We start from the raw sequence: 25,842 nt of genomic DNA, 5'->3' as shown, positions 1-25,842 counted from the left end.
CTGAGATGAGCATAGATCCTTTATTAGAAAACCACATTCTAAGAGAGGCAATATAGGTTTGCAATTCAAATACACATTACTCATATGAAACTAAAGATCCCATGTCACATATTCAGTTTAAAATTGATCTGGGAATAAGTAATGCCCCTTGGTTCTTGGCAAAAGCAAATGAAAAATAGTCTATGGTGAAGGTACTGTAATTCCAGGGTTCAAAGTATCTCCAGAAAAATATTTTTTTAAGGTCAAGGTAGTACATTGAAAAAACATTAACAATTAATCACACAAGAAATCTGGGAGAGTGAGAACCTGTGAAAATAGCATACTAGAGAAGCATACCCATAATACTTCCATAGTTTAGAATTATTGGACACATTTTTAAAATGATGCCTATGGAAAAACAAAAGACAATATTGAAAAGCACAAGGTATTGCATACTTTATACGTGACCTTAAAAATGACCAAATTTGGGAAGAGGGAAAAGGGGTAGAGAAAGTAATAAGAGCTAGTAAAATTGATTGAGATGCATTGTAAACAATGTGTGGAAATGTAACAATGAAACATTCTTCCCCTCTGTAACTGATATAAGCTAATAAAAATGACCAAAAAGAAATGCTAGATATTTCAAAGTACAATAACCAGAGCTAGGGACATAGCTCAGTGGTAGAGCACTTTAGCATGCTTGAAGCTCATGGTTCCATCTCTAGCACCACAAACAATAAATACAGTAGAATAATTCAAATTGAAAACTTTATGCATTCACAAAAGACTGGATGGAGCCAAGGAGAGAAATAGATATAGTTGTGCAGAAGGAATTATTAGGAATGAATGCACAGAAAGACTACAAAGGGGAGAACAATCTAAGGACAACGTATTCAGAAAGTTGGAAATTGTGCAAGTCTAACATTCATCTAATGGGGTTTTAGAAGCAGAAAAGAGGATTTGGGAAGAAGCACTGTTTGTTGATAATCTTGACTGAGACGATTCCAGAGCCAATTAAAGACTAAGCCATGTGTTCAAGAAGCCCAGTGAATTTTAAGCAATATAAATAAACCCATAAAACCATAGGAATACAACGTGAGACAGGAAAAAGAAAGATTACCTTCAAGGGAATAACAATCAGCTTTACTACCGAAATCCCAGCAGTAGCAATACAGAACATGAGATAAAAGTAGAATAATATTTCATTATAGTAAAGTAAAATAAAAACAAATCCATTAAAAAATTCTATACTGGGACTGGGAAGGTGGCTCAGTGGTAGAGTGCTTGCCTTGAGCTAAAGAGCTGAGGGACAGTGCCCAGGCCCAGAGTTCAGGGCCCATGACCGACACAAAATATATAAATAAATAAAAATTCTATACCCAGAAGATAGCTATGAAGAATATGAATTTTATTTTTCAAATTTTATTGTCAAGGTACAGAGGGTTTATAATTACATACATAAGGTGTGAGTACATTGCTTGTCAAACATTCTTTTTCCCCAACTTTCCCTCCCTCCCAACTCTCAAGAATATGGAATTTGAAAGTAAGTATTCTCAGAAAAACAAAACCTGGAAAATTCTCCACCAACAGACAAAGAAAGAAACTCTAAAGTCTATGGTTTAGACAGAACTGATCCTTAGTGGAATATTTGAGATTAAAGAAAAAATAAAGGCTAAAAAAAATGATGTATGAGTCAATCTGTCTAACAATGTGAGAAATTAAAACCAAATCTTAAATTAAAATGCCTGATTACAGTAACATTGTCAAGTGATGGGCAAATACATCTTGAGCATTTTAAGACAACTGTATTGTTTGCAATGAATGGTATTGATTAAATTTAGTCTTTTAAAAGAAAAACAGAGACCCAATAGGGCACCATGGAAACAGTACTAGACCAGGAGTTTTAGATCCTGAAATTTGCTTTGTGATAACCAGTTACTTGTATGGCCTTTGAAAGCTATTTTTCTGATCCATATCTCAAGGGGTGTGTGTGTGTGTGTGTGTGTGTGTGTGTGTGTGTGTGTGTGTGTGTGTGTGTGTGTGTGTGTGTGTGTGTGCGCGCGCGCGCGTGCATGCACATGTGTGTGTGCGCATGCGCGTGTGTATGTGTGCATGGGCGTGTGCGTACGTGTGTGCTCACGCACCTGCGCACATGTAAAATATGAAGCTTTGATGCCAGCTGAAATTTAAAAGGTCCTCATTATAAGTCTGTAATAAGTATATCTGATTGAAGGAAAAAGGATCAGCAATTGAAGTGGTTTTCTCTTCACCATTGAAATCTGATCAAGAACACTTATTTTAAGTTTGGGCTAATTTTTAAATATCTGTTAAAAATGAGAGGGAAACAGTTTTCTATAGGTGTGGATTTTACCCTGTTTTCCCCATTTGTGGGTTTGTGTTGTAGTCATATAGTAGCCAGAAAGAGGAGTGGCAGTTTACTAAGCCTAGGGGGTGGGTGTTAGGAATATCAAGGGAACATATGCCGAAAGAAGCTGTGAATAGAGTGCCTCACTGTGCAACTATTTTTTTTTCTTTTTGATTTGTTATCTGAACTGACACATCTCCTTTACTTTCTCACTTTCTCTTCTTGTATTCTTTTACCCTCTTTCCTATTCCCTCTTGTCTTTGCAGGCCAATAATAAGCCTGAGATTGAAGCAGCCCTCTTCCTAGACTGGATGCGACTGGAACCCCAGTCCATGGTGTGGCTGCCTGTCCTCCACAGAGTGGCTGCTGCAGAAACTGCCAAGCACCAGGCCAAGTGTAACATCTGCAAGGAGTGTCCAATCATTGGATTCAGGTATTGGGAACAAACAAACAAAAAGTCATCATCGTGTCTCACCTTTTCCTGACTCACTCTTAATCTCTTTTGCTTCTTTCTGTTAGTTTGTTCCTATCTGAACTGGGAGAGAAGGTGATCGAGCTGGAACATTGATCACTCTTGTTACTCCCCTGATTACTGGGTTATTTTGGGGGAAATGACTCATTAGGCAGATGTCTCTTTCTACCTTCACTCTTCAGTTCTTCAAAGCAACAATCTTGGTTGAACAGGACTGACTACCTGTCTCCCCAGAGATATTGGTCTGTCAAGGGCATACAGATTAACTGTAACTCCTTTTTCCTGGAACCAAAACATTTGTATCCTCGCTCTTTTTTGCCAGGCCTTTCTGTTTGTAGCAACTCTCCAAGAATCAGTTATAAAACTAAGAGATGATCTATTCTGGGAAGAACTGAATTATCATGGTAGCTCAGGCTCTTGTTCGCTTGACAGCATTTTTCCCCCTTTAAGTAACAAGAATTGTTTCAGACATCTTAGAATTTATTTTGAGTCTATTTACATTCTTTGCATAGTATCCTAATGAACTTATAAGGGAATAAAAATTATGCAAGTAAATGAAAGATGCACAAAGCAGCTGAACAAAAGAAAACATTCCTTATAAACTTAAGGGCAAAAGAAGTAGAAGCATAGCAGTATTAAAATGTAGTGGGAACTAGAAGCGAGGTTCAAGTGATAGAGCATCAGCCGTGAGTGAAAAAGCCAAGCAGGAACACAAGGCCCTTGAGTTCAAGCCACAGTACTACCACGAAAAAAATATAATAAAATATACTAAAATGTCATGGGAATGATGCTTAAATTTTAAACCTGTTCACCTTTTTCGGGAAAAAAGATTTTAAGAGTTTCTTTATTAGCTTATATTAGTTGTACAAAGGAAGTTTCATTGTGGTATTTCCATATGTGCATACAATGTGCCCAGACCAAACTGACTTCTTCACCATCCTCCCTCCCGCACCCCACTTGAAACAATTGCAACAGATCTCATTGACACGGGATATTTTTAAATGAATTCATCACATTAAACAATCATCTTAAATCCTAATTCTGCAAAGATGATGTAGTTAAACATCTGGAAGAACATCAAGGTTTCCATAACAACAACAAAAAGCTATAAACTTGTAAACTACCTATATAGTCTATGCTCATTCAGAATCCATGTAGATAAATGGATACTTTTTTCCTAGTTAAGGGGTAAAAGCCTACCCATTAACACTTCATAGTATTTTTGTGTTTTTTATTTACAGTGATTTTTTTTTTAGCTATTGGTGTTTATCCTTTATGCTATGTACAAAGAGGTCTGTAGAGGTTGGTTTCTAAATCCTAGCTAGGCAACAGTGAGCAAATACTTCTTATTTACAAAGGATGTCCCTTTCCTTCAGTAAACTTATTCCCAGTAGCTTGGGAAGCTCAGAGAGTGACTGCATTACCTTTTTTCTCTTTCCATCTCAGCTTCCCAAGCTACTGGGATTTGTATACTACAGAGGAAAAGTTTATAAAATAGATAAAGAAAATGTTTTGGAGTATCAAAAAAAGAATAAGTTTACCTTCCATTCTTTTGCATGTATCAAATTAGCTTATTTTGAGAATTAGTCTTTCTCTTTACTTCCCTCCCCTTTCCTTCTCTTGAAAGGTGACTAACTGTATCTAAAAATGTAATATTACTTTTTACTTTCCCCTATCTGACAAAATATAGTATGTTTGAATTGGCTAAGGTTCTTATCTGAGAATATAGAAGATGGGAGGTTTGCAAAGCAGTAAACCTTGGGACCCAGAGGCGGGGGAGGGGGGAGGGGGGATTGGAGGGGGCAGTAAGTACTAACCAGTACTTACAAAGCAGAAATTCATCCAATCCAAATTTTATCTTTTCTTAGGGCTTTACTTACGATTTGTGGGTAATGTGGTAGACTATTGATCAAGAGATTACAGATTGCCCAAGTAACTATGAAGAAGAATCATGACAGCCAATATGAAAATACAATTTAAGCAAGATATAGTTTAATTGGAGTTCTTGTTTAATTTTTCTTATAAGACTTTTTTCCATGTTTTGTTTGTTTTGTTTTTTTAATTTTATTTTATTGTAAAGATGCTGTACAGAGGGGTTACAGTTACATGAGTAAGGTAATAAGTACATTTCTTGTAGAGCATTGTTACACCTTCCCTTATTGTTCTCCCACTATCTAAGACTGTCTTTTTAAGTTTTAGAAAACTATGATTGTTTCAGAAAACTTTGTCCCCTGGATGGAGAGGAGCATGCAATACAGCAACCTTGTCTCTTCTGGATATTCTTTCATATTTCAATATTTGGTGTTTTAAAGACTGGACACTGCCGGTACTATCCTATTTCATCCAAAGATCTCCTAATGGAGTTTAAGTAAAATCTAGGTTTTCCGTTCTGCCATATGTTTCTAGGATAATCTTTCTGCTAGACTGGTTTAATACTGTAGGAGAAGCACCAGAAAAATTAGAGGTAGGAAGTTAATCACTTACCTTGTGGTTCTAATGAACATTTCATTCTGTTCATAGGATTAGGACAATATGGTAGAAGGTTTATTATTTTGTTTTCTCTGGGAATTTGCTTTAATGAAGCACATATGTGTTTGTTTGTTTTTCTTTTCCAGGTACAGAAGTCTAAAGCACTTCAATTATGACATCTGCCAAAGCTGCTTTTTTTCGGGTAGAGTTGCAAAAGGCCATAAGATGCACTATCCTATGGTGGAATATTGTACTCCAGTAAGTGAGAGTCTTCTTGCTGTGAGACAGTTCATCTGTGATAAATTTCACTTTTGTATAATATCTCAGATCATATTTAATGCTGTGATTTATAAGGTCCCCAGATGTTTCCCCAACAAATGTGTATCTAATTACCCTATTCGTAAAGCCTAAGGCAATGACCGACACACATGGAGCACAATAGACACCCAGTGAATATTGTTGGATGAATAAATAGGTTTTCTTCTTTTTGCATGGTTGCAGACAGGACATCTCACATTCCTTTTGCACCGTTTTAGAGATTGTATTGGGAGGTCATGTAGTGATATGCAGATTCCTCAAAATGCACACCTTGTAACTGTTTATCAATATTCATGTTTTATTTCTGAGATATTAACAGCTAATGCTTTTAGTACTGTTATACTAATACTTAAATACTTAGTTAAAGGCCAGGCAGTTCCCTTTTAAACTGCATCATATGAAGTAGGTTTTATTATTTTTATCCTCTTTTGATAGGATGAGGACTCTGAGGTTCTAAGGTCAAATAATTTGCTCGTGGTTCTCTAAGAGGGAGAGACCTCTCCTAATGTATTATGAACATTTTCAGTGGCCAGTAGGTTTGTGAACAGTCCCTGGCAAAATGGCCAGGGCATAAGCCTGGGTATGAAACTTAGGTTCTTTAAACTCTAATACATACCATTCAATGTGTGGCTTGTTTAACACCAATGTTGACATTACCTGGGTGCATATACAAAATCTATCCCCGAAGGCCCTAAACCCCTGACTTTGTACATCAAAATCTGTTTTAGCAAGCTCTTCAGGGTACTCTTAAATATGTCAATGTGAGAAGCTCTCTTTTGGAGCACATCTTTCTTCCATGATCAGACGAGCCAACCCAGGCCTTTGGTTACCTTTCTCATTACCATTTCTCTTACAAAGGTAGTCAGTGATGAAGAACCTAGCATGCCATGAATATTGAATGGATGAAGAGCAATATTAATGTACCTAAAGTAGCTTTTTAATATACTGTAAAGGGTGGTAAATTGTAAGATGAAGTAGCATGCTAGCTTGTATGCTTTATGTTTTCCTCATACAACTTGTTAGTCTTACCATCATTTTATAGATAGTCAAGCGTTTCAGGGAGGCAAGTAACCCATCTAAGTTACTAAACACTGAGATAATTTTTAAGTTCCACTCAAATGATTTCACATTCTTTGGTTATGGATTATAATTAATTGTAAAGCAAGTGCTCTGTGGCTATAGACCAGAGTCATTTTGAAATTGGGCTTTCCTAAGCCTGATCTCACTGATTTCTCTTTCAGACTACATCAGGAGAAGATGTCCGTGATTTTGCCAAGGTACTAAAAAACAAATTTCGAACCAAAAGGTATTTTGCGAAGCATCCCCGCATGGGCTACCTGCCAGTGCAGACTGTTTTAGAGGGGGACAACATGGAAACGTGAGTAGTGGCAGATGTATATTTGAACTTCTCCCAGTTGAATACCTTCTCTCACTCCCAAATGCAAACAGTCTCTTCTGTTTATCTCCTTGAAATTATTTTAGCTGAAAAAAGAACAAAACAAGCTGATGTTCAATTACCATTTTCCAATGTCTCTTGACAATTACTCTCTCCAAAAATTAAACCATTTCACAGGAAAACGAAACAGTGTAGTCACTAATTACCTTTAAGTCTTAAGAAATATGGGACTGTTTACAAATGAGTGATGCCAATATTTCATTTTGATACTCCTCCCTCACAAATCAGTAGATGTGTGTCTTTTTGTATCTGATTGTGTGGTCATATGTACTCATTCCCCCCCCCCCACTGGAGAGAAAATATGGTCACAGGAAATTCCTTCACAGTAAGTAGTGATGATGTTCTTTGATCCAGCTGATGTCTTCTTGACTGCTTTTAAACCTCCTCCTTGTATGTTTCTGTAACTGACAACAAGCACACAACTATGCGTTTTTCTTTTAATTTACTTTCCACCTTTATTTGGCTGTTGCTTTCCATGGTTCATACTTAATTGGTTGAATTTTCTTTATTTTTGACCTCTCAGTAATTTTTGTTGTGGCTGATTTGCTTGTGTCTCTCTTCACCACCTCATTTTTTGTTTTGCAGTCCCGTTACTCTGATCAACTTCTGGCCAGTAGATTCTGCGTGAGTACTTTTGCTGAAGGGCGCTGCTACCACCCACACATTTGCTTGCTTGATTTTTAAAGTTTTTGTTTGTTTCATTCTGCTTTTATTTAAATGCATATTAATTTCCTGTCTTTTCACTTCAGTTTTTTCCCCCTTTCTCTTGATAAAGTTTTGAAAGTCTGATCTACCACAGATCAGGAGAATCACAGTAGAGTGTGCAGGAGCTCTACCTGGTTTCTGATCAACAGAAATTCTGGATTGAGTTCAAATTAAAATCAAAGGGATTGTAGACATTTTAGTTGTCTTCTGGGAGATATGTTTTTATATTTCCTCAAAAGCAAGGAAGAGCTTCCTGGTTATAGAATTACTTTCTTTATAGCCCTTATTTCTGGAGAGTCAATGATTTAGGACTGTCAAAAGGGTGGTGGATTTTTCTTAGGGCCCTTTATAAGCCAACTATTAAAAGATTTACTTTAGAACACGGTGCTGAGTTGGGTTGAATATTTTCAGTGATGCCTATTGACTTTTATCAAGTTCTGTCATGTTGTTTGACCGAGTTTTATATATGTAAATTCTCATGTTTAAACTCATACTCCTCCAAACTAATTATTCAGCTTATAAATAGTTATACATTTTACTGGAAGGAAAGAGTACTGTAGCCTCTGGTGTATATTAATAATACTACTAATAAATGCTAACAGAGTTCACAATTTATAATGTTAGAAACTTCTTTGGGGGCTTGGTGTGATGAAATGCACCTGTAATCCTAGCTACCTGGGATGCTGAAGAGGAAGGATCACTTGAGTCCAGGAGTTTGAGGCCAGCTGCACAACATAGTGAAATTTCGCTTCAAAAAATTATGAGACATAACTTCTAGAAACTTGTGACTTGTGTATTCGCAGGCATGTATGCCTGTTTTAAAATTAGCTGGTGTGAGCTTTTGAAGACAATTCTGGTGTTTCACAGTAGTCTTTGTCAAACTACAGTTAAATACCTCTACTATAGGTAAAGGGGAAATGACCAGATTATAAGAATTAAATTTATTTTTGTTTTAAAAGATTATTCTACTGTGTAATTTGAACTAGATCCTTAAAAATGTCATATAGTGGTAACTATATACTACTACTTAAGATTTACTTTAACTCTTCATTGCCTTAAAAGTAATAGAATGTTTCCCTTAAAAATGCATATTGTGCCCCTTTACCTTTCTATAATGGGGTTGGATTTCAGGGATTATGCTCCTCCACTGGCTTGTTTGCTCAGCTGGTGCTCTACCTCTTGACCCACACATTCAGCCATGCTTTTTGCTGATTATTTTTGGAAATGGAATCTCACATTCCTGTTCATGCTGGCTTTCAAATATGATCTCCTGAGTAGCTAGGATTATAGGCATGAACCATCAGTGCCTGACTATGCCCCTTAATGGTAGCTATAAGTAGTGAGAAGTCTAATTTCTTTAATTTACATGCTTATAAAACTTGAGAGTTACTTATTTAGATTCAGTTACTTTTCCTTCCTATTAGTGATTTGGTTTCCATTGCTTTTGATAAAAGTTAGAACCTTTCATAAATATGAAACCTTACAGCATGTCTTACTAAATCCCCAAGCCTGATTAAATCCTAAGAGAATAGGTTTACTCTGTGTCAGAGTAAGTTTAGCCAAGGAAGATATCCAGGAGACAAGTATGTTGAAGAACAATTTTTTAGAACACACCTAAACATAGTATAAAAATGATAAGCCAAGAGGAACTAACAGTTTTTGAGGGAAAGAAATTACTCATAAGCTAATGAGAAGAAATACAGCAAGCAGTCAGTTTAAAGTAAGTGAAGTAGAGGACATTGTCTTAAACTTTCAAGCACTTTAAAGTTAATACCATTTTATATTAAAAATTCTTTCTAACAACTGAAATATATTCCCAGTTTGCTTTTGCATGAAAAGTTGGTTAGATTATTTAGGAAGTGTGAGAAGTTCTAATTTTAAGAGGAAAAAAACTGCAGTCTGTGTTTTCTTTAATACCATAATTTTATTAAAGTCTTTACTCATAGGATTATAAATAAAATATAAAATCTACTGTAAACCTGTCCAATCAAGCTGAACCAGGTCCTGACATGCTTTATTTAATAAAAATTCTACTTGATGTTATCCAATCTTATGATGATGACAGTGTTTCATCTGTTTAATAAGCATCACAGAATTGGAAAGTTTTTTGAGATACAGACCTTTTGCTTTTCCTTAGTCAAAACCCCTTTGCTTGTGCTTGTCATATTATTTTAAATGGAATCTAGCCATAGACCTTTTATATTATGTGTCTATAGTCAGGCAGTCCAGGGGTGTTCTCTGAACTCTTCTAGTTTGAAATCTTAATGAATGAAGCCCTATGAATGGAGTTTTCATAAAGAGAAAATGGAGGTGGATGAGATGGCATTGGCCAAATGGGTTTTTAGTGCTAATAGGAAGTAATTCTTCTTGGTATATGGCTTTGTATTTGTGAAGTGGGATGTGGGAACTGTATTATTTTCTTCCTTTGGAAATGATTTTGAAGAATTTGCATTTAGTTTTATTTCTGGGTTAAGTAGTTTTGTTATTTTGTTAATTCTTAGCTGTCCAATGAAGTGATTTTTTTTCCCAACCAGCACTTTCTTCTGGCTCATTTTTTTGGTTGAACAAGTATTTATTTTAGTGCACATTTTTAAAAGAATTCTAGCTATTATGAGTTCTTGTACTTATTCATGCTGTGATAGGTGCTATGTACATTAATAAGAAATAACAGAATTATCCTTGGGCTACGAATTAAAGCTCTGTATGATTTTTTTGTATAAGATGTATTAATGTGCTCTAGATTTATATGTCTACTTTCCTTGGGGTACTTTTCTTTCAATATCTCATGTTTTCTTTCTTCTGTGTACTACTACAGAAACAACTATTGTCATGGAAAACACTAGTAACATTTTCATAGTGGGCTTTTAGCTTATAAAACATGTAACTGAAAGACTGATTTGTTCAAGAACATAATGTTTATTTTTTAAAAACTCAAGTATTAAGTTTTTTCAAATCTACGATGAAGATTTCAAAACAAACCATAGCATTTTTCTAATAATGGACTATTCTAAGATTCTAGAAAATAAGCAGAATAACTTTCTAAAACTATACTGAGTATTCACATGGAAACCTTTGGATTACCCACTACATTAAACAGCCTCCTTTTGTTTCCTTGTGAAAATTTAAACATCTTCTATAATTGACCTGGACCACATCATACTGGTTTCATGGTTTCATAAATATAATCCCTCCCCCTCTCCCTCTCCCTCTCCCTTCCCCCTCTCTCTCCCAGATTTCTGGTTCTCTAGTTATTTCATATAGTGTGTTGTAATTATGTTATAATTAATCTTCATTAAGAAATGGGAATACCTGGCACAGTTCCTACATAAACCCAACTATAAGTGCCTTCATTGTTTCTTTTTCTTTTTAATGTAAGAGAAAACAAACATATTCTTTTTAGTATTCAGACCAAATCCTTGAATTCTGCTTGGATATTAGGCTAAAACCAGAGCCTGCACTGGCTATGTCACTGTTGACTTCTAGGTTCATGCATTTACCTAGGGGCTTTCTGGGTCAGGAGAGAAGTGGAAGAGACCTTTTGTCCTATTCCAATTAAAACACAAGTCCAAACTGTTTTTCAGAACAGATTTTCCCCCTAAGGTTAATCTAAAAGATACTACTATAACTTCTAGCATAATTAATAGGCCAAATATGAAAGTACAAAAAATTGGTTAACTCTACCGAGATTCTAGTAAAAAAAGCTAAGACAGAGTATATACTTATATAGCAAAAGTAAGTGGATTTTCCATGCTAATTCTTTCCCATTATCCACCTATATTTGTGAATATGATATCCCTAATAAGAAATATATCTACTATTTTGACATCCTATTGAATTGAGTCATTCTTTTTGAAAAGATAAGATAATCTTAGGCCTTTTGGTTTTTTATTTGTTTCTGTAAAGTACTAGTATAGTCCTGCTGTTAAATTGGTAGACATGTTCCTTCTTTAGAAAATTGCACACACCAAGACATCTTGATACGTGAAATCTTAAGAAGTCTTGGACCTAGAGTAGCCTCTTTGAGGCTAAAATTATTGACAATAAATGTACTACACAAATGTATACTTTCCATTGAATAAAAAGGTGGCTAGAAAATGGCATAGGTATAAACTGTTTGAAAATTTTAAATCATATACTGCTGACACAATTTCCGAACTATGTGAAAAATTACAAGCTAGCAGGACAATAGTCTCTATAGAAAATTTCTCCCTTCACTTTTTCTGTGATTGAAACTCTCCAGAGCAGGTTTGATCTCTATGGCTTTGGAGATAACAAAAAGTGGGAAATCAGCTGTCAGATCTGGATTTAAAATACTTGATGCTCTCTAGGATATAGGAACAGCCAAATATACATTATCCGTAAAATTAGAATAAAATCGTTTTAGGCCATGTATATAACCTAACTGTATGGTGGGTTTTTTTTTTCTCCATTAATGGATGGTGTCTGTAACTAATCACATTTTCTGCCTTATAGGCCTGCCTCGTCCCCTCAACTCTCACACGATGATACTCATTCACGCATTGAACATTATGCTAGCAGGTATGAGACTAGTTGAATGCTAGGCAAATATTGATTGAAATAACTAACCAAGGAAAGCTAACCTATAATAATTTTAAACAAATCTTTTCTTTCTTCCTCAATCTTGTCTGCTTTCTACTAATCAACTTGCCCTCTAACGTGCATGCCTTCCACTGCATGTTGTCTTTGGACACCAATGAGAGCATGGGTCCAGAACAATCTTATTTAACCTTGGCCTTGAAACATTTCTGATAGCCTTGTTGTGACTTGTATACTGAGGACATTTACTAAATTGGCTTACAAGTCTTCCAACTTTCTTTAAAATCTGTTAGACTAGCTACTAATCTGCAAATGATACTGTGTGACATGGAGAATATGAAACTACAAGTTTTCTGTTTGTGTGTTTATTTTACATGATATACTGTAAAGATGGGAATAATTAATTTTCCTAATCCTTGGACCTTTTCTATCCTTCCTTCTTTGTGTTTGAGATCATTTTATACTTAAAAATACAGAATTACTAATTATAAGATATCTTGTGCTTGTTAAATAACTCTGTATAAGCATTTGATTAACTATTTTTAGTTATCAGAAGACTTATTTTCTGAAGTAAAGCTTAAAATTAATGGCAGAACATAGAGCTTACTGTGAATACATCTTTTAACAATATTCTGACTGCTGGGCATGCCTATCAGTTGTGGAGAACATTAACTAGTTTATTTGCATCTGTCATCAGTGGAAGGCATTAATTGTTTTGAAAAGGGGGCAGTATAGAAGGTATGGTGTGCATTTATTGTTAGGGAAACTTTTCTTCTGAAAACAAAGACCTGTTTTCAGTAAAAGGAAGATCAAACTGTGGAACAAAACAAAACAGCAACAATATACAAGTTCCCTTAGAATTTATATCAGAAATGTAAAGCTGCTAAACTAGCTGTGGTCTACCATACAGGGCCTCAAATGGTTAAGCCAACACACACATCCTTTAATTTGAAGGATTCCTTTCTCCTCTTGCCATGATTTATCCTTTAGTTTTCAGGAATGTTCGATTAGGTCTTGAATAGATTCTAAGAAGTCACATAAGTTTTAATGAGCTTTTACGTTTTTTATCAGGCTAGCAGAAATGGAAAACAGCAATGGATCTTATCTAAATGATAGCATCTCTCCTAATGAGAGCATGTAAGTATCCCATCTCTTTTTACAAAATGTTCCTGACAATGAAATTGCTTTGAAGGATTTAGAGGTAGGATAGTACAGGATATAGGAATTAGCATCATATTCATTTGATCTTTCAAAGAGCCATTCATTTGCTTTTTTTCTTTAATTCTTTAACAGCCTGGCACAGAATGAGCTCATCCAAATTCAGACATGATCACTATTCTTAATAACAAAATCATTTTTGCTTTATTCTTACTTAGACCTATTTAATACCATATCATTACAAATTGCTGAGTCCTAAATACTTAACTTCAAATGCTTAATCTTTGACCACACCTACCGACTAGTTAAAGGGATAACATATTATTTTAAAGTAATGGCTAGCTTACATTTTCTCCACTCATACGGAGTGGAAATGAGATCTTGATACAGAACTGTTATCCCCCTTATGCTATATTATTTGGGTATTTTCCTTCAGAAATGAACAGAGTAAGATTTTTTGTGATTTAGCATCTCCTCAAGAAACTAAGCGTAGTCTTGTGGAGGGTTTTCAGAGCAGATAATACAAATACAGGTCTTATTCATCAGTAGGATGAGAAAGTAGCCCTAATAAACTTGAGAGAAGACTGAGTGGTGCTAAAAGTATTCAAGGACCTGGATATGACAGGATCACACAGGCTTAAATCATAGAGTAAGGCAGTTTTCGCAGTATGGAGCTTAGAACATTCCCATGAACTCAATAGGTTATGGAGGAAATATGAAGGAAAAAAATAAGAATCCACCAACCGAATAAAGTGTTGAGAGAAGCGATCTAGCCAAACTACAATGATTCTTTAACTTTGATAAGATATGATATCTTGTCATCTTAGCATGGAGAATACAGGCAAAGGGAAGAATGGTAAATTTATCCAACATAGTAGGTATAGCAACCCAAAGTCTTGTACAGATGAAGAAAGGACTTCATAGAGATTAAATGTAAGGAAACGGTGCCATCCTGATATTTATATATAACTAGTTCTTGATTATACAAGAATAAATCATCTCATCTAGTCCATAAAAGAGATCAAGGTATTAATAATCAAGCCAACAGTCAGTCATTTGTTTATGACTTTGTTACTTCAAACAGTTTTCCCAATCATAACTGTCATATATTCTTCTTCATAGTTATGGGGAAATACATTAATGATATCCATGCATAAAAATTTTGATACGAAAATAAATGGCAAAAGAATCAGTCAAATGTAAATGGCTTGAATGATGTGCTTCTTTGGCTCACTGGTGCTATAACACATTCAAATTAATTCAAATTGTATCCAGATGACAGTGACTGCCATCCATGAACTGGCTAGGAGAACAGTAAGAAAAACTTAATTACAACTATATTTTGCTTAAAACAAATAGAAGGCTTAGCAGTAAAATATTAGAATTTGAGAAGAATAACAAATAGGTGGCAAAACCACTTGTTTTTAAGCAAGACCGCTTTAGCTCATTCTGAGGACATGTACTCCATTTTCACTCAGTGTTATGTGATTCAAGAATCCTGGTATTTATGGGCAGGTTGGGGAAGAGATTTAGTGATTTGTTTGCTTCACTTAAGTGTTTCTTTTTAATATACAATTATTATTATTATTACTATTTTTGTGGTCCCCAGGACCACACATATGCTAGGAAAATACTATACCACTGAGCTATGCCTCCAAATACTTATTTTTAGTTGACTAGACATATCTCTACTAGTTATTTGACTTGATGGACCAAAAAAATTTAAACCAGGAAGACATTTTCCTAAATATTAGCTTTTTTTCAACTTAAAACTAAGTACTTATTAGCTGGGTGCTGGTGGCTCACACCTGTAATCCTAGGTACTCATGAGGCTAAGATATGAGGATTGCGGTTCAAAGCCAGCCTGGGCAGGAAAGTCTGTGAGACTCTTATCTCCATTTAACCACCAGAAAACTGGAACTGGATCTGTGGCTCAAAGTGGTAGAGTGCTAGCCTTGAGCAAGAGAGCTCAGGGACAGCGCCCAGGCCCTCAGGTCAAGCCTCATGATTGACAAAACAAAATTAAGTAGGTATAGGGTGCTGGACATGATGGTATATGCAGGTAATACCAACCCTTGGGAAGCTGAGGCAGGAAGATCATAAGCTTGAGAGCATCCTGGGCTATCCAACAAGATTCTTTCTCAAGAAAAAAAAAATGTGGAGAGCTGGTTGCCTGTAATCCTAGCTACTCAGGAGGCTGAGATCTAAGGATCATGTTTCAAAGGCAGCCCAGGCAGGAAAGTCTGTGAGACTCTTTATCTCCAGTTAGCCACCAGAAAGCCAGAAGTGGCACTGTGTCTCTACCGGTAGAGCGTTCACCTTGAGCTGAAGAGTGCAGGGACAGCGCCCAAGCCCAGAGTTCAAGCCCCACAACTGACAAAAGAAAAAAAATGTGGGTATGGTGAAAGGAATATGAAAGTATCATCTTAATGATATCTAACCAGAAACAAAGAGCTTTCACATCTCATTAAGAACAGAATGAAATTCTTATAACTTAGAGTTATAGGTTTTTCAGGAACCAAGAGCAATTTATTCTGAAAATAATTTCTCCTGGGTATTAGAAATTTCCTAGTTTCCAGGAAAGATTGCAGCTGGCTCCCCAAATATGCTTTTTACCTCTTTTTCCTCCAAGATTAGTCCTTAAGACCTGCTCTTAGGAGCACATTGGTCTGTCTTCTTTAATCATTCACCTGAGTGACTGACTTTTCCCCCTCACTTTTGTGTTTCTGTCTAAACAGTAATTGCGTGAAACAATCATTTATCTCTAGTTTAATTATTTTTTTACCATCTTGCCTTCATGACTTTTAGAAGTTAAAATTAACTGACCAAGCAATACTTTTGGTTAAGTTGCCTTCCACTTAAGAATTATTCACTAAAATATTTTAAGGACTGCTGTGGGGTTTTTTCCCCTAAATATTATCCACAATAGCATGGGTTAGTGAACAGATTATCTTGACAGGCTTAGTAGTGAAAGCATAGAACAGCCATCAGCATGCCTTTTAATATTTATTAACTATTGGCTACCCTGTAGCTTTAGAGTCCCAATATTTTTGTGATTTGGGTTTTTTTAAATTACTCCATGTAAATAGGCCAATCAATTTCATCTGAAAATTTGATTTAAAAAAACCTCTGAATTGTCATCAGTAGGATGGTACACCACAACCTCCACAGTATCTAAATGTCTTAGAAGCCAAAAAAAATTGTCTAGTTAATTGTTAAGAGCAAGTAAATGTTTCTATTTTCAAATACACACCGAATCCTTCACCCCCAAAGCCAAATAAGGGGGGAGCCAAAACCAAAACCTTTGATTTTATTTTCCAGAGATGATGAACATTTGTTAATCCAGCATTACTGCCAAAGTTTGAACCAGGACTCCCCCTTGAGCCAGCCTCGTAGTCCTGCCCAGATCTTGATTTCCTTAGAGAGTGAGGAAAGAGGGGAGCTAGAGAGAATCCTAGCAGATCTTGAGGAAGAAAACAGGTGAGTTTTCTCTCTAGCTTTGTCATTGTTAAGCAGAGTGCATACAATTGCACACACAGAAAAGCGTCAGGAATCTTCACTTAGAGTCATTCTATGTCTAATTGTTTGCTAAAATAATCTGTTTAGCTCCTTTTGCAGATTTTCTTTCTTTTTTTTGTTACTGAAAGAAGAAAATGAATGTAATCAAATGATTAAGAATTTCACTTTTAGGCACGAAAGGATTAATGCTGATTTAGTGCATGTGCTTTTGGAGGCTTTGATTTTATATTTGAGAATAGAATTTAAGGGGAAAAGGCAGGTCATTTGTTTTTCTGCTTATATAATTTTTACATGTGTTTGGCTATATTATCTCAAACATTTAAGGAAGTAGGTTTATCCGCTTGCTCATATTGGGGAACAAATTATTTCTTCTTATTTTTTCACCATCAAATACACTACTTAAGCTCACTGTCATAGCAGACTAGGGGCACAATTTCAATTAGCCATCACCTGTTAATGGTGTTCACAGAAAAAGAGCCGAAACTAAACCAAAAAAAGGCTAAAGAAAATTCCCAATGACTGCAGGGAGAATCAAGTTGGAAAAGTCTCTCGTATTGTGTGGTGTCAGGATAATGCAAATCATTGGCCTTTTACTTTTGTATTAAATTTATTATATCTCAGGTCCCTTGGTTAAGAAAGCCTTTACACATAATCATTTCTCACAGTGTGCCTTCTTTTGACAAATGCCACTAGGCAAGTCTTTAAAGGAGAAATTGCTCAAATTTGTCACACTTAAGTACTTTCATCTCCTTGGTTTAGCCCAAGGCACCCAGACCTCTTAATCAAGGCAACACACTGTGTCTGAGAACCAGTGCCCTCAGGGAGGATGTCACCTCCAGATGAAAAAGCAAACTGCCATTCATCCAGTCCTTTCTCTGCTACTACCTGCCTTCTAGCTCTTAAGACCTCTCTGACCTCTGGGCATAGTTCCTTATCTAGTTGTTTTCCCTTTAGTTTCTTTCCCACCCTTAAAATAAATCCTACATATAGTATCTTCCCAGAACCAAGACCCATCATGACGTTCTTCCTTTATTGGATTTCTATGTCTTCTAGTTTCTCTGCTGGGCATTAAAACCTTCCACAATTTTCTCTTGACCTGCTTTTTTAACTTCAGCTTCTTTTGTGCTTCCTGGGTTCTGGCCATGCTGGTATTTCAGAATACATCCTGCTATCATCCACTTTGTAAATCAAGTTCAATCTTGCTTCTCAGCCTTGCTGCTAAACCCTAACCCTCAACAATCTAGTCTGACAAAGGAATCCTGCCCACCCTTCCTAACCTTGTTCAAAATAGCTTTCCCTGCCTAGAGCCCTGCAGTTGGATGTAATCTGTCTTTTGCTATTATTACTGGAACACCTTGGACTTTTCTCTAAGAACTCCTTGACAGTTGGCCTTTTTATCAATTACTATTAGCACCTCCCTTTAATGAAATAGCTGAATTGCCTTTGAGGCAAGGCCTATGCCTTAATCATCTTCATGCTCCCCATAGTACCTATAGTGTGAAAATTAAATGAATACTTAAGAAACATTTGGTTAAATAAAACTGGAGAATACAGCAGGCATTTCACATCTAGGGGGGGTAATATCAAATATTTTCAGACGAAAGAAGTTCAAAGATACTTTGTTTTTAGTCTTGTATATAAGATTATCTATGAACAAAAGCTATGGTTGATGAAACATTTGCCTCTATGTTTGAGAATAGCCATTAGTTATGATTAGTGGTAATAATAATTGGCAATGACCATTAGTATTTATTTGTGTTCAATCTTTAACCAAGTCAGATAGGAAGAAAAAGTCAGGATTGACATTGTAAATAGAATTTGGTATTATTAAGGAGTAATTTTTTTTCTACTATATGATTTTTGCCATTATACAATGTAACTTTTTAAGCTAATTGATCATGAATTCTACCTTGTTTGTTGTTAGCATACTCACCAACCATCCCATGACAACCAGGACAAAGAGTTTTAGTAAAGATTACTGGTAGCTATCATTCGTATATCACTTTCAGAGCCCTTTGGAGGAGAGGGTGTCTGAGAATGGAACCCAGGACCTGTTACTAAGCTCCAAACCCAGTACTTCCTTTTCAGAGTACCTTGAATCTGAAAATAAAGAGGAGTCTTTCTATGTATGGAAATAAGGAAGAAGCATTCTATGAAAATATCGCTTACATAAAATTGTGTCTTATTCCCCAGAACGTAACTTAACTTGAGAGATTTGTAAAGAACAAATGTCCCTGAATGGACTAGTTTGTCTGTTTGTGGTATAGTGACAGCCACTTTACCCTGAAAGATACTGAAAGATATCCAAGATCACTCTTCAATAAGAGGATGGTTTGTTCTCTGAAAGAAAGAAGAGAATTGTACAAGGGATTCACCGAGCTCCAAAATGAGGAATCGGGTGTTGGTACAAGTCTTTCTGTAAGTTATCTTGACATTCAAGAAAAGGTCAAGATGAAACTCTTCCTTTCTCCCTCCACTTTTCACCTCTTACAAATTCACATTTGTCACTTTTCAGCTCTTACCAAATCCAGAGCCACCATCCCTCCAGATCTCCTCCCATTCTGAAAACAACTGTACAGTTTTCTTTGTTCTCTCCTCCTTTAGCTTCTTGCAGTTCTCAAGAAACTTCCGAGCCATCCCTCCTGACCTCTGAATTCAGTGTTGTTTAAGAAGCCTTTAATTGACATTTCCTGTCCTTCCCTAAGAAAACCCAGGAAGTGATTAGATGTCCTCCCAGTGTGCCTGGCAGCTGCTATTTCCCAAGTCAGAATTAGGCTATATCATTGACAAATATGAGATACATTTAGAGAAAATGAGAAAACATATTTGAAATTCAGTGGTAGTCTCAAGTGTTTTGGCTGTGGACTTAGTATATCACTTTGTGTTGTGTTTCTTTATTCTACAGTTATAACTTATTTCCAAATAAAAACATAGGAGAAAGACATAGAGACTCCATTCCTGACTAGATATATTAATTCTCTTAATTATCCTTATTCATGACACTTCCCCACAAGCTTCCAGGAAAACAAGATGGCTATGTTAGAAGGGTCTCGGGGGTGTCTTATCTCTGTCATTAGATTTCCTTTTTCTTCTGATTATTGCATATAACATTCAGTAAATATTTGTAGAGTAAATGAATTACAATGAAGCTGAATCTATTTTGGTTGTAACACACATGCATGTGCATTTGATGAAAATTCATCCACAAACCAAATTTTACAAAGAAACACCATTCATAGGCTTTTTTCCCCTGCTCACTTTTCAAAATACTTCCTTTATACAACTGTCTTGATTAGCAGTAAACATTGCTTTGTCATAAACTTAGAATGTTAAAAATCCATTTTCCAAATCCCAGGTGCTAAATGTCTTTCCCATTAGCATCCTGTAATTCTTGGTTTATACTACAAAAATAAAGATAAAGCTCACTCTGACTGAATTTTTCTGAGTGTCTCTCATACGTTTGGGGGACTAGTGACATTAGTGAGATACTTAATCTTTAATGTTTTATTTCTGTGTAATATCTCTCATGACCACAGATAATTCAGATTCATCTTTATTTGGTAGAGGCCAGTTCAGGGGTAAAATTTCACTTTCATGTGTATCCCTAAAGTTGTAAACTCAAAGTTTACTTTGACTGTAATCTTTTATCTGATTTAATCTGTAGTGTTTAAACCCCAACATGTTTTTTTTTATTCTGCACTGTCTCCGAGGCTTGCTCTGAAATACAAGGTATGATCCTACCAATATAAAGTAGCCTTTACAGGAAACATTCATTGTCATCCATGGACAATTAATTAGATTGTTCCTCAGTCTAAAAGGTGGGTAAATACTGACCTGAGTCACTGTGAAGCCTAAAGTTAAAGTTATTAATATCATATGACAATAGGGAACTATGGATTCTTAGGACCTACTCAGTACTTTTCAGATGCCTTATTAGGTAACCATTACCTCATTAGGTAGCCTAAATTTGACTTTTTCACTTGATCCTTTTCATTCCTCCCCATGATCACACAAGATTATTTATGTTATTTTCGAAGAAATTTTACAGATTGGTCACTCATATCACTGAATTTGAAGTAACTAAAATCATGCACCTGTCCCTTGCCCTATAAGTGACTTGATCATGGCAGGCCCTGTTCTAGAAGTTAGCAGTCTTCTTTGACTCCAACATCTGCATCTCATGTTCTTTTGGTCTTTGTGTGAGTCTGAAATGGTGGTGAGATGGCAAGCTAAAGGAGCTGAAAGGGATCAGGAGTAAGCATTTCCAGCCAGGGATGCATTTCGTGTCCAGATAAATAGCAGAATATATTTGGATAAGGAGGTAAAGAATGGCAGGTGATAGTTCTGGCCATTTGGTCAAGGCCATGTGGAGAACTATATGGTGCCATACTGAAGAGTTTATTATATTCCCCTGAAAAAGGATAGAGAGCCCCTTCAGGGTATCAGCCAGGAGCAAGGCCCTAGATGACCGCTTATTAACATCTCTCTTGTACAACAAGCAGCATATGTGCGTATACAGATTCATATAGCTGTGTGCAGAGTGACTTTTTGAAAAGAACTATCTGGAAGTAGAAAACCAGGTTTGGAGCCCAAGCAAGAGATCGTTAGAGTCTCAAGTAAGGTAGCTGAAATCAAGAGAACAGACCAAACCTGAATTCTACTTGAAGGAGAAAGGAGAGTGGTTAGATTTGGTGGTTTGTTGGGTCTGGAAAAAGTAAGGATGTTTCTCAGGTCTGGTGGGTATGCAGCAAGTTATTTGCATCTGAAGCTGACATTTCCGGGAGAATAGTCTGCCCTTTAATTCAGCAGTATTTATAGAGGTCCTTCCTCAAGGGCTCAGTCGCTAGAAGGTGATGTATAGGGAATGGGAAAGGTTGTGTTGAGGTCCTGATGACCTCCCCATATGTAAATGTCTAGGAGTCTATAAGAAATAAAACTTGGAAGCTTACAGGACAGATGTAGGACTAACAATTAAAGCCTGTGAGTCACTAGCAGAAAGATATCACTGAGTTTGGTAGACCTCTGCAAGATGTGGATATTATTTATTTAATGTTTTATTCTTTGAAAAGAAAATGTATGCATTTACACAAAACCCACAGGGTTTAGCAAGAAAAAAACAGTCATTTTCTAACCTTACCTTTGTATTGTGGTCTTTTCTGTTCCTTCATTGTTTTCTTGTGTGCACTAAAGAGTTTCTATACATGCAAGTATTTGAAAATGTATTTGAGGTCATTGGGATTATTTCACAGTCTGTTGTGTTCACTCAGGTCTTGTCTTTTTTATTTAAAACTCCTACTTTCCAATAGGGTGGAAAATTTTTCCATAGGTGAGGAGGAAAGCTTGGGAATAATAATTTGCCCAGGGGCTGGGCAAATGTGGCTCAGTGGTAAGAGTGCTTGCCTAGCATGCATGAAGCCTGTGTTTGATTCCTCAGTACCACATAAACAGAAAAGGTCAGAAGTGGCACTGTGGTTCAAGTGGTAGAATGCTAGCCTTGAGCACAAAAGAAGCTCAGGGACAGTGGTCAGGCCCTGAGTTCAAGCCCCAGGACTGGCAATAAAAATAAAAAAATAAAAATACTAATTTTCCCAGAAGAGGCAAGAAGGAGAGGGGTTAAGGGCACATAGGCATAAGAAGAGACTTGGCCTTGAATTGGAGGACTAACTCTGAAGACAATACGATACATAAGGAATTTAGGGTGAGGAGAAAGGGGAGGGAAGTCAATGAAATGAATGCTAAAATGTCTAGTAGAGCCAGACACTGTCTGTAATCCTACTTACCCAGGAAACTGAGATCCAGAGGGTCATAAATTCAAAGCTAGTCCAGGCAGAAAAATCTATGAGCATATAGGCATATCTCAAGTGGTAGAGTGCCAGCCAAGCAAGGAAGCGGAGTGTGAGAACCAGAGTTCAAAAATTCAGGACCAGCAAAAAATAATGTCCAGTAGAGATCACTAGAAATTAAGAGAGACTGATTGCTGCATTTGTTTAAATTAGAAATGGTATATGAGAAAGCTAATGAAACTAGACATTCATGTTACTTGGCAATATGAGCCCCAAAACAAAGGGCTACAGAGCTGTTTTTAGATAAAAGAAGCTAGTCTGACCACATATTTAGACAGCTAAGACCTTTTATGGCAAGGATAAAGAAGGGCTGAAAAGTATACATGATATATTGTAAAAGCGGTATAAAAAATTGGGTCAGCCATCTCAACTCTACTGAGGAAGCATCAGCACATGTTGGGGAGGTAGAGCCCCCATAATTCAGAGGTTCAATTTCTCAAAAGCAGGTCCAGTATCACTGCATGTTCTGTAGTTTATCCTGAGGTAATTGAAGTCTGAGCGGACTGAGTTTTGTGACATCTAGTTTCTGGAAGTGAATGGATAAACCCAGAATGACAATTTATTTCTCCCTTTCTCTAATTAGCTTTTTAATTGGCTTGTAATAATAGTACTAAGGTTGCTTTAAAGATTTTTGTTGTCGCTGTTTAACAGTGTGGAGTTTAAATACAAATACCAGATCTAATCAAATGGAGTACTCCAGAGACTGGGGTTGACACACTAGAATAGTTGACATACTAGAATAGTATGCTGGGTCTTAAAATCTGACATCCTAGAAATCAGAATGAAAATCAAATTGGACAAGTCATGAAGATTGTTTTCATACTACTAAAAAGCTGAAATAACCCTCTAATGATTAGAATGTTCACATCTTATAGGTCTTGCTATTATCTCCTCAGGATAGGATTTGTAAAGGTTGATGTTCATACAATTCACTATTCTGCTTGAAATTTTCCATGAAGACCCTTCTGCTTGTGGCCTTCATAACCAGATCATGCTGTTACAAAGAATCACTTATAGTCCTGACTTCAGTAACTTTCCACACCTGAAGATATAATTACATTTAATTCCACAGATACTGAATGTTTGATATTTTTTAAACTACAGGAGACTACAAAGATGAATAAGCCTTGGTTCTTACTTTCCTGGAACTCAAAATGTAATAAAATATATTAAAATGTAAACTAATTAATAACCTCGTGAACAAGTGTGTGCTGGGAGGCACAGGTGTGAGTGAATAATTCTGACTGAGAGGTGGAGAGTTCTTCACAAAGCAAGGTTAAGGTTGAAAACTGTAGTTTCCCAGGCTGAGAGAGGAGGAGATGATGAATTTTCCCCACTGATGGAGAAGTGAGAAATGTGTAGCCTGGTATTAGGGAAGAGAGCATGGAGTGCTAGGCAGAGACTGCTCTTTAAAGAATTTTGACACCATACTAAGAAGTTTAGGTTTATTCTATCAGGAGTTGAACAGTGAAGAGTGTTTGGGTTTTTTTTAAGAAAGGAAAGATTGTAAACAACTGTAAACAGGAATCTAAAGCCTTGGAGATTGGTAGAAACACAGTGGTACAGCCTGTTGGAATAGGATCAGCTTCTGAACTAAGAATGTCTTAGATGAGTGAAAAAGAAATAGAGAAATTGGAAGGTCACCGAAAGAATAAAGCTGGGGGAGAAGGCAGAGGGAAGAATTAGGTAATAAGGAATTTCTAAACTACAGGACTTGAAAATGCTCATTAAAATAAAAAAAAATATACTACATGCTGGTAAAAAAAAACCTACTAATGTGCAGAAACTCAATAGAAGAAAAGCAAAGATGTATATATGAAAATTGTTAAGTTATATTTGCCCAAGGATATTCAAGTGGAAATTTCCTGTGTTGACTTTTATGGGTTCACTTTCCCAACAGAATTTTTTAAAGAAAAGATAACAATAAGATTCTTGCAGTATACATAATAGATCCATGAGCCTAGTAGGGATTAGCAGGGTGGAGCTTCAAATTTAGTTACAATTTTCTTGTAGCCTGGGAGATAAGAAGAAACGAAGATTTATCTATTTTTCTCACATTTTAAATTTGCATCAATTAGTTGTACAAGGGGATGTTATTTGCTATTGCCTTATATATACAATGTACCTTGATCAAACTCACTGTCCATCACTCTCCCTCTTCTCCCTGCCCCCTTCCCAAACCACTCTCAAGCTTTATTGTTCCATTTGTTCACATGCACATAAAGTATTTTGACCATAGTTAGCCTCCTTCACTCTTTATGCTCTTCCACTGGTACCCACTTCCCAGATAGGACCTATTTTACATTCCTGGTATTCATTTTTGTCATGTATAATAATTCTTTAAAAGCTTTTCACCTTGGTATTTCACACATCCATGCAAAATATTTTAACCAGAATGACCTCATCTGCTTTCACTTTCCCTCTCTATGCAATAGCTGTCAGTGAGTTTCATTTATTTTCTCTCTCTTCTCACTCTCTTTTCTCCCTCTCCCACTCCCTGGGTTGGAAATTGAGGCCACAAATCCAACCTTGTTTTTACTTGCTACTGTGGATATGGAGTCTAGCAAACTTTTGTCCCCTGACTGGCTTTGAACTGTGATTCTTCTCGTCTTAGTTTCCTAACTAGCTAGGATTACAGGCACGAGTCACTAGCACCCAGCTTTCATTTTGCTATATCTTAAAATTGGATAGAGGAAACATGCAACATTCTAATTTCCTAATTTGCCTGATGCTTCAGAAGACCACCACCAAAAATGAGTGACAGTCCTTTGAGTGCTTGTTAGGAGCAGGAACTCTTCTTAGTACATGTAATATCAAATTTAATTCTTAAAACCAGAAGTGGCGCTGTGGCTCAAGTGGTAGAGTGCTAGCCTTGAGCTGAAGAGCTGAGGGACAACACCCAGGCTCAGAGTTCAAGCCCCATGACTGAAAAAAATAATAATAATTCTTAGAACAATCATGAAAAGTAGAGGCTATATCTAAAAAAATATGGCAACACAGT

The 25,842-nt window shown here is 36.3% G+C and overlaps 1 protein-coding gene across 4 annotated transcripts in view; it reads left to right on the top strand.

Annotated features, from left to right (window-relative positions):
* Dmd (dystrophin) overlaps positions 1-25,842 on the top strand; it is a 139,211-nt gene that overhangs the window by 73,037 nt on the left and 40,332 nt on the right. For 2 of the 4 annotated variants that reach the window (XM_013026519.1, XM_013026521.1), the window contains exons 7-13: positions 2,611-2,777; positions 5,432-5,543; positions 6,845-6,981; positions 7,645-7,683; positions 12,238-12,303; positions 13,393-13,458; positions 16,801-16,959. In XM_013026519.1, coding sequence (XP_012881973.1) covers positions 2,611-2,777; positions 5,432-5,543; positions 6,845-6,981; positions 7,645-7,683; positions 12,238-12,303; positions 13,393-13,458; positions 16,801-16,959 — 746 coding nt within the window. The remainder of the gene's footprint in view (positions 1-2,610; positions 2,778-5,431; positions 5,544-6,844; positions 6,982-7,644; positions 7,684-12,237; positions 12,304-13,392; positions 13,459-16,800; positions 16,960-25,842) is intronic. The other 2 variants (XM_013026520.1, XM_013026522.1) reach the window with 1 other exon arrangement.

This window comes from Dipodomys ordii, unplaced genomic scaffold (assembly GCF_000151885.1).
Source record: "Dipodomys ordii isolate 6190 unplaced genomic scaffold, Dord_2.0 Scaffold94, whole genome shotgun sequence".
NCBI lineage: Eukaryota > Metazoa > Chordata > Mammalia > Rodentia > Heteromyidae > Dipodomys > Dipodomys ordii.
The sequence above is the reverse complement of the archived record's forward strand: the minus strand, read 5'-3'. Positions and strand labels throughout refer to the sequence as shown.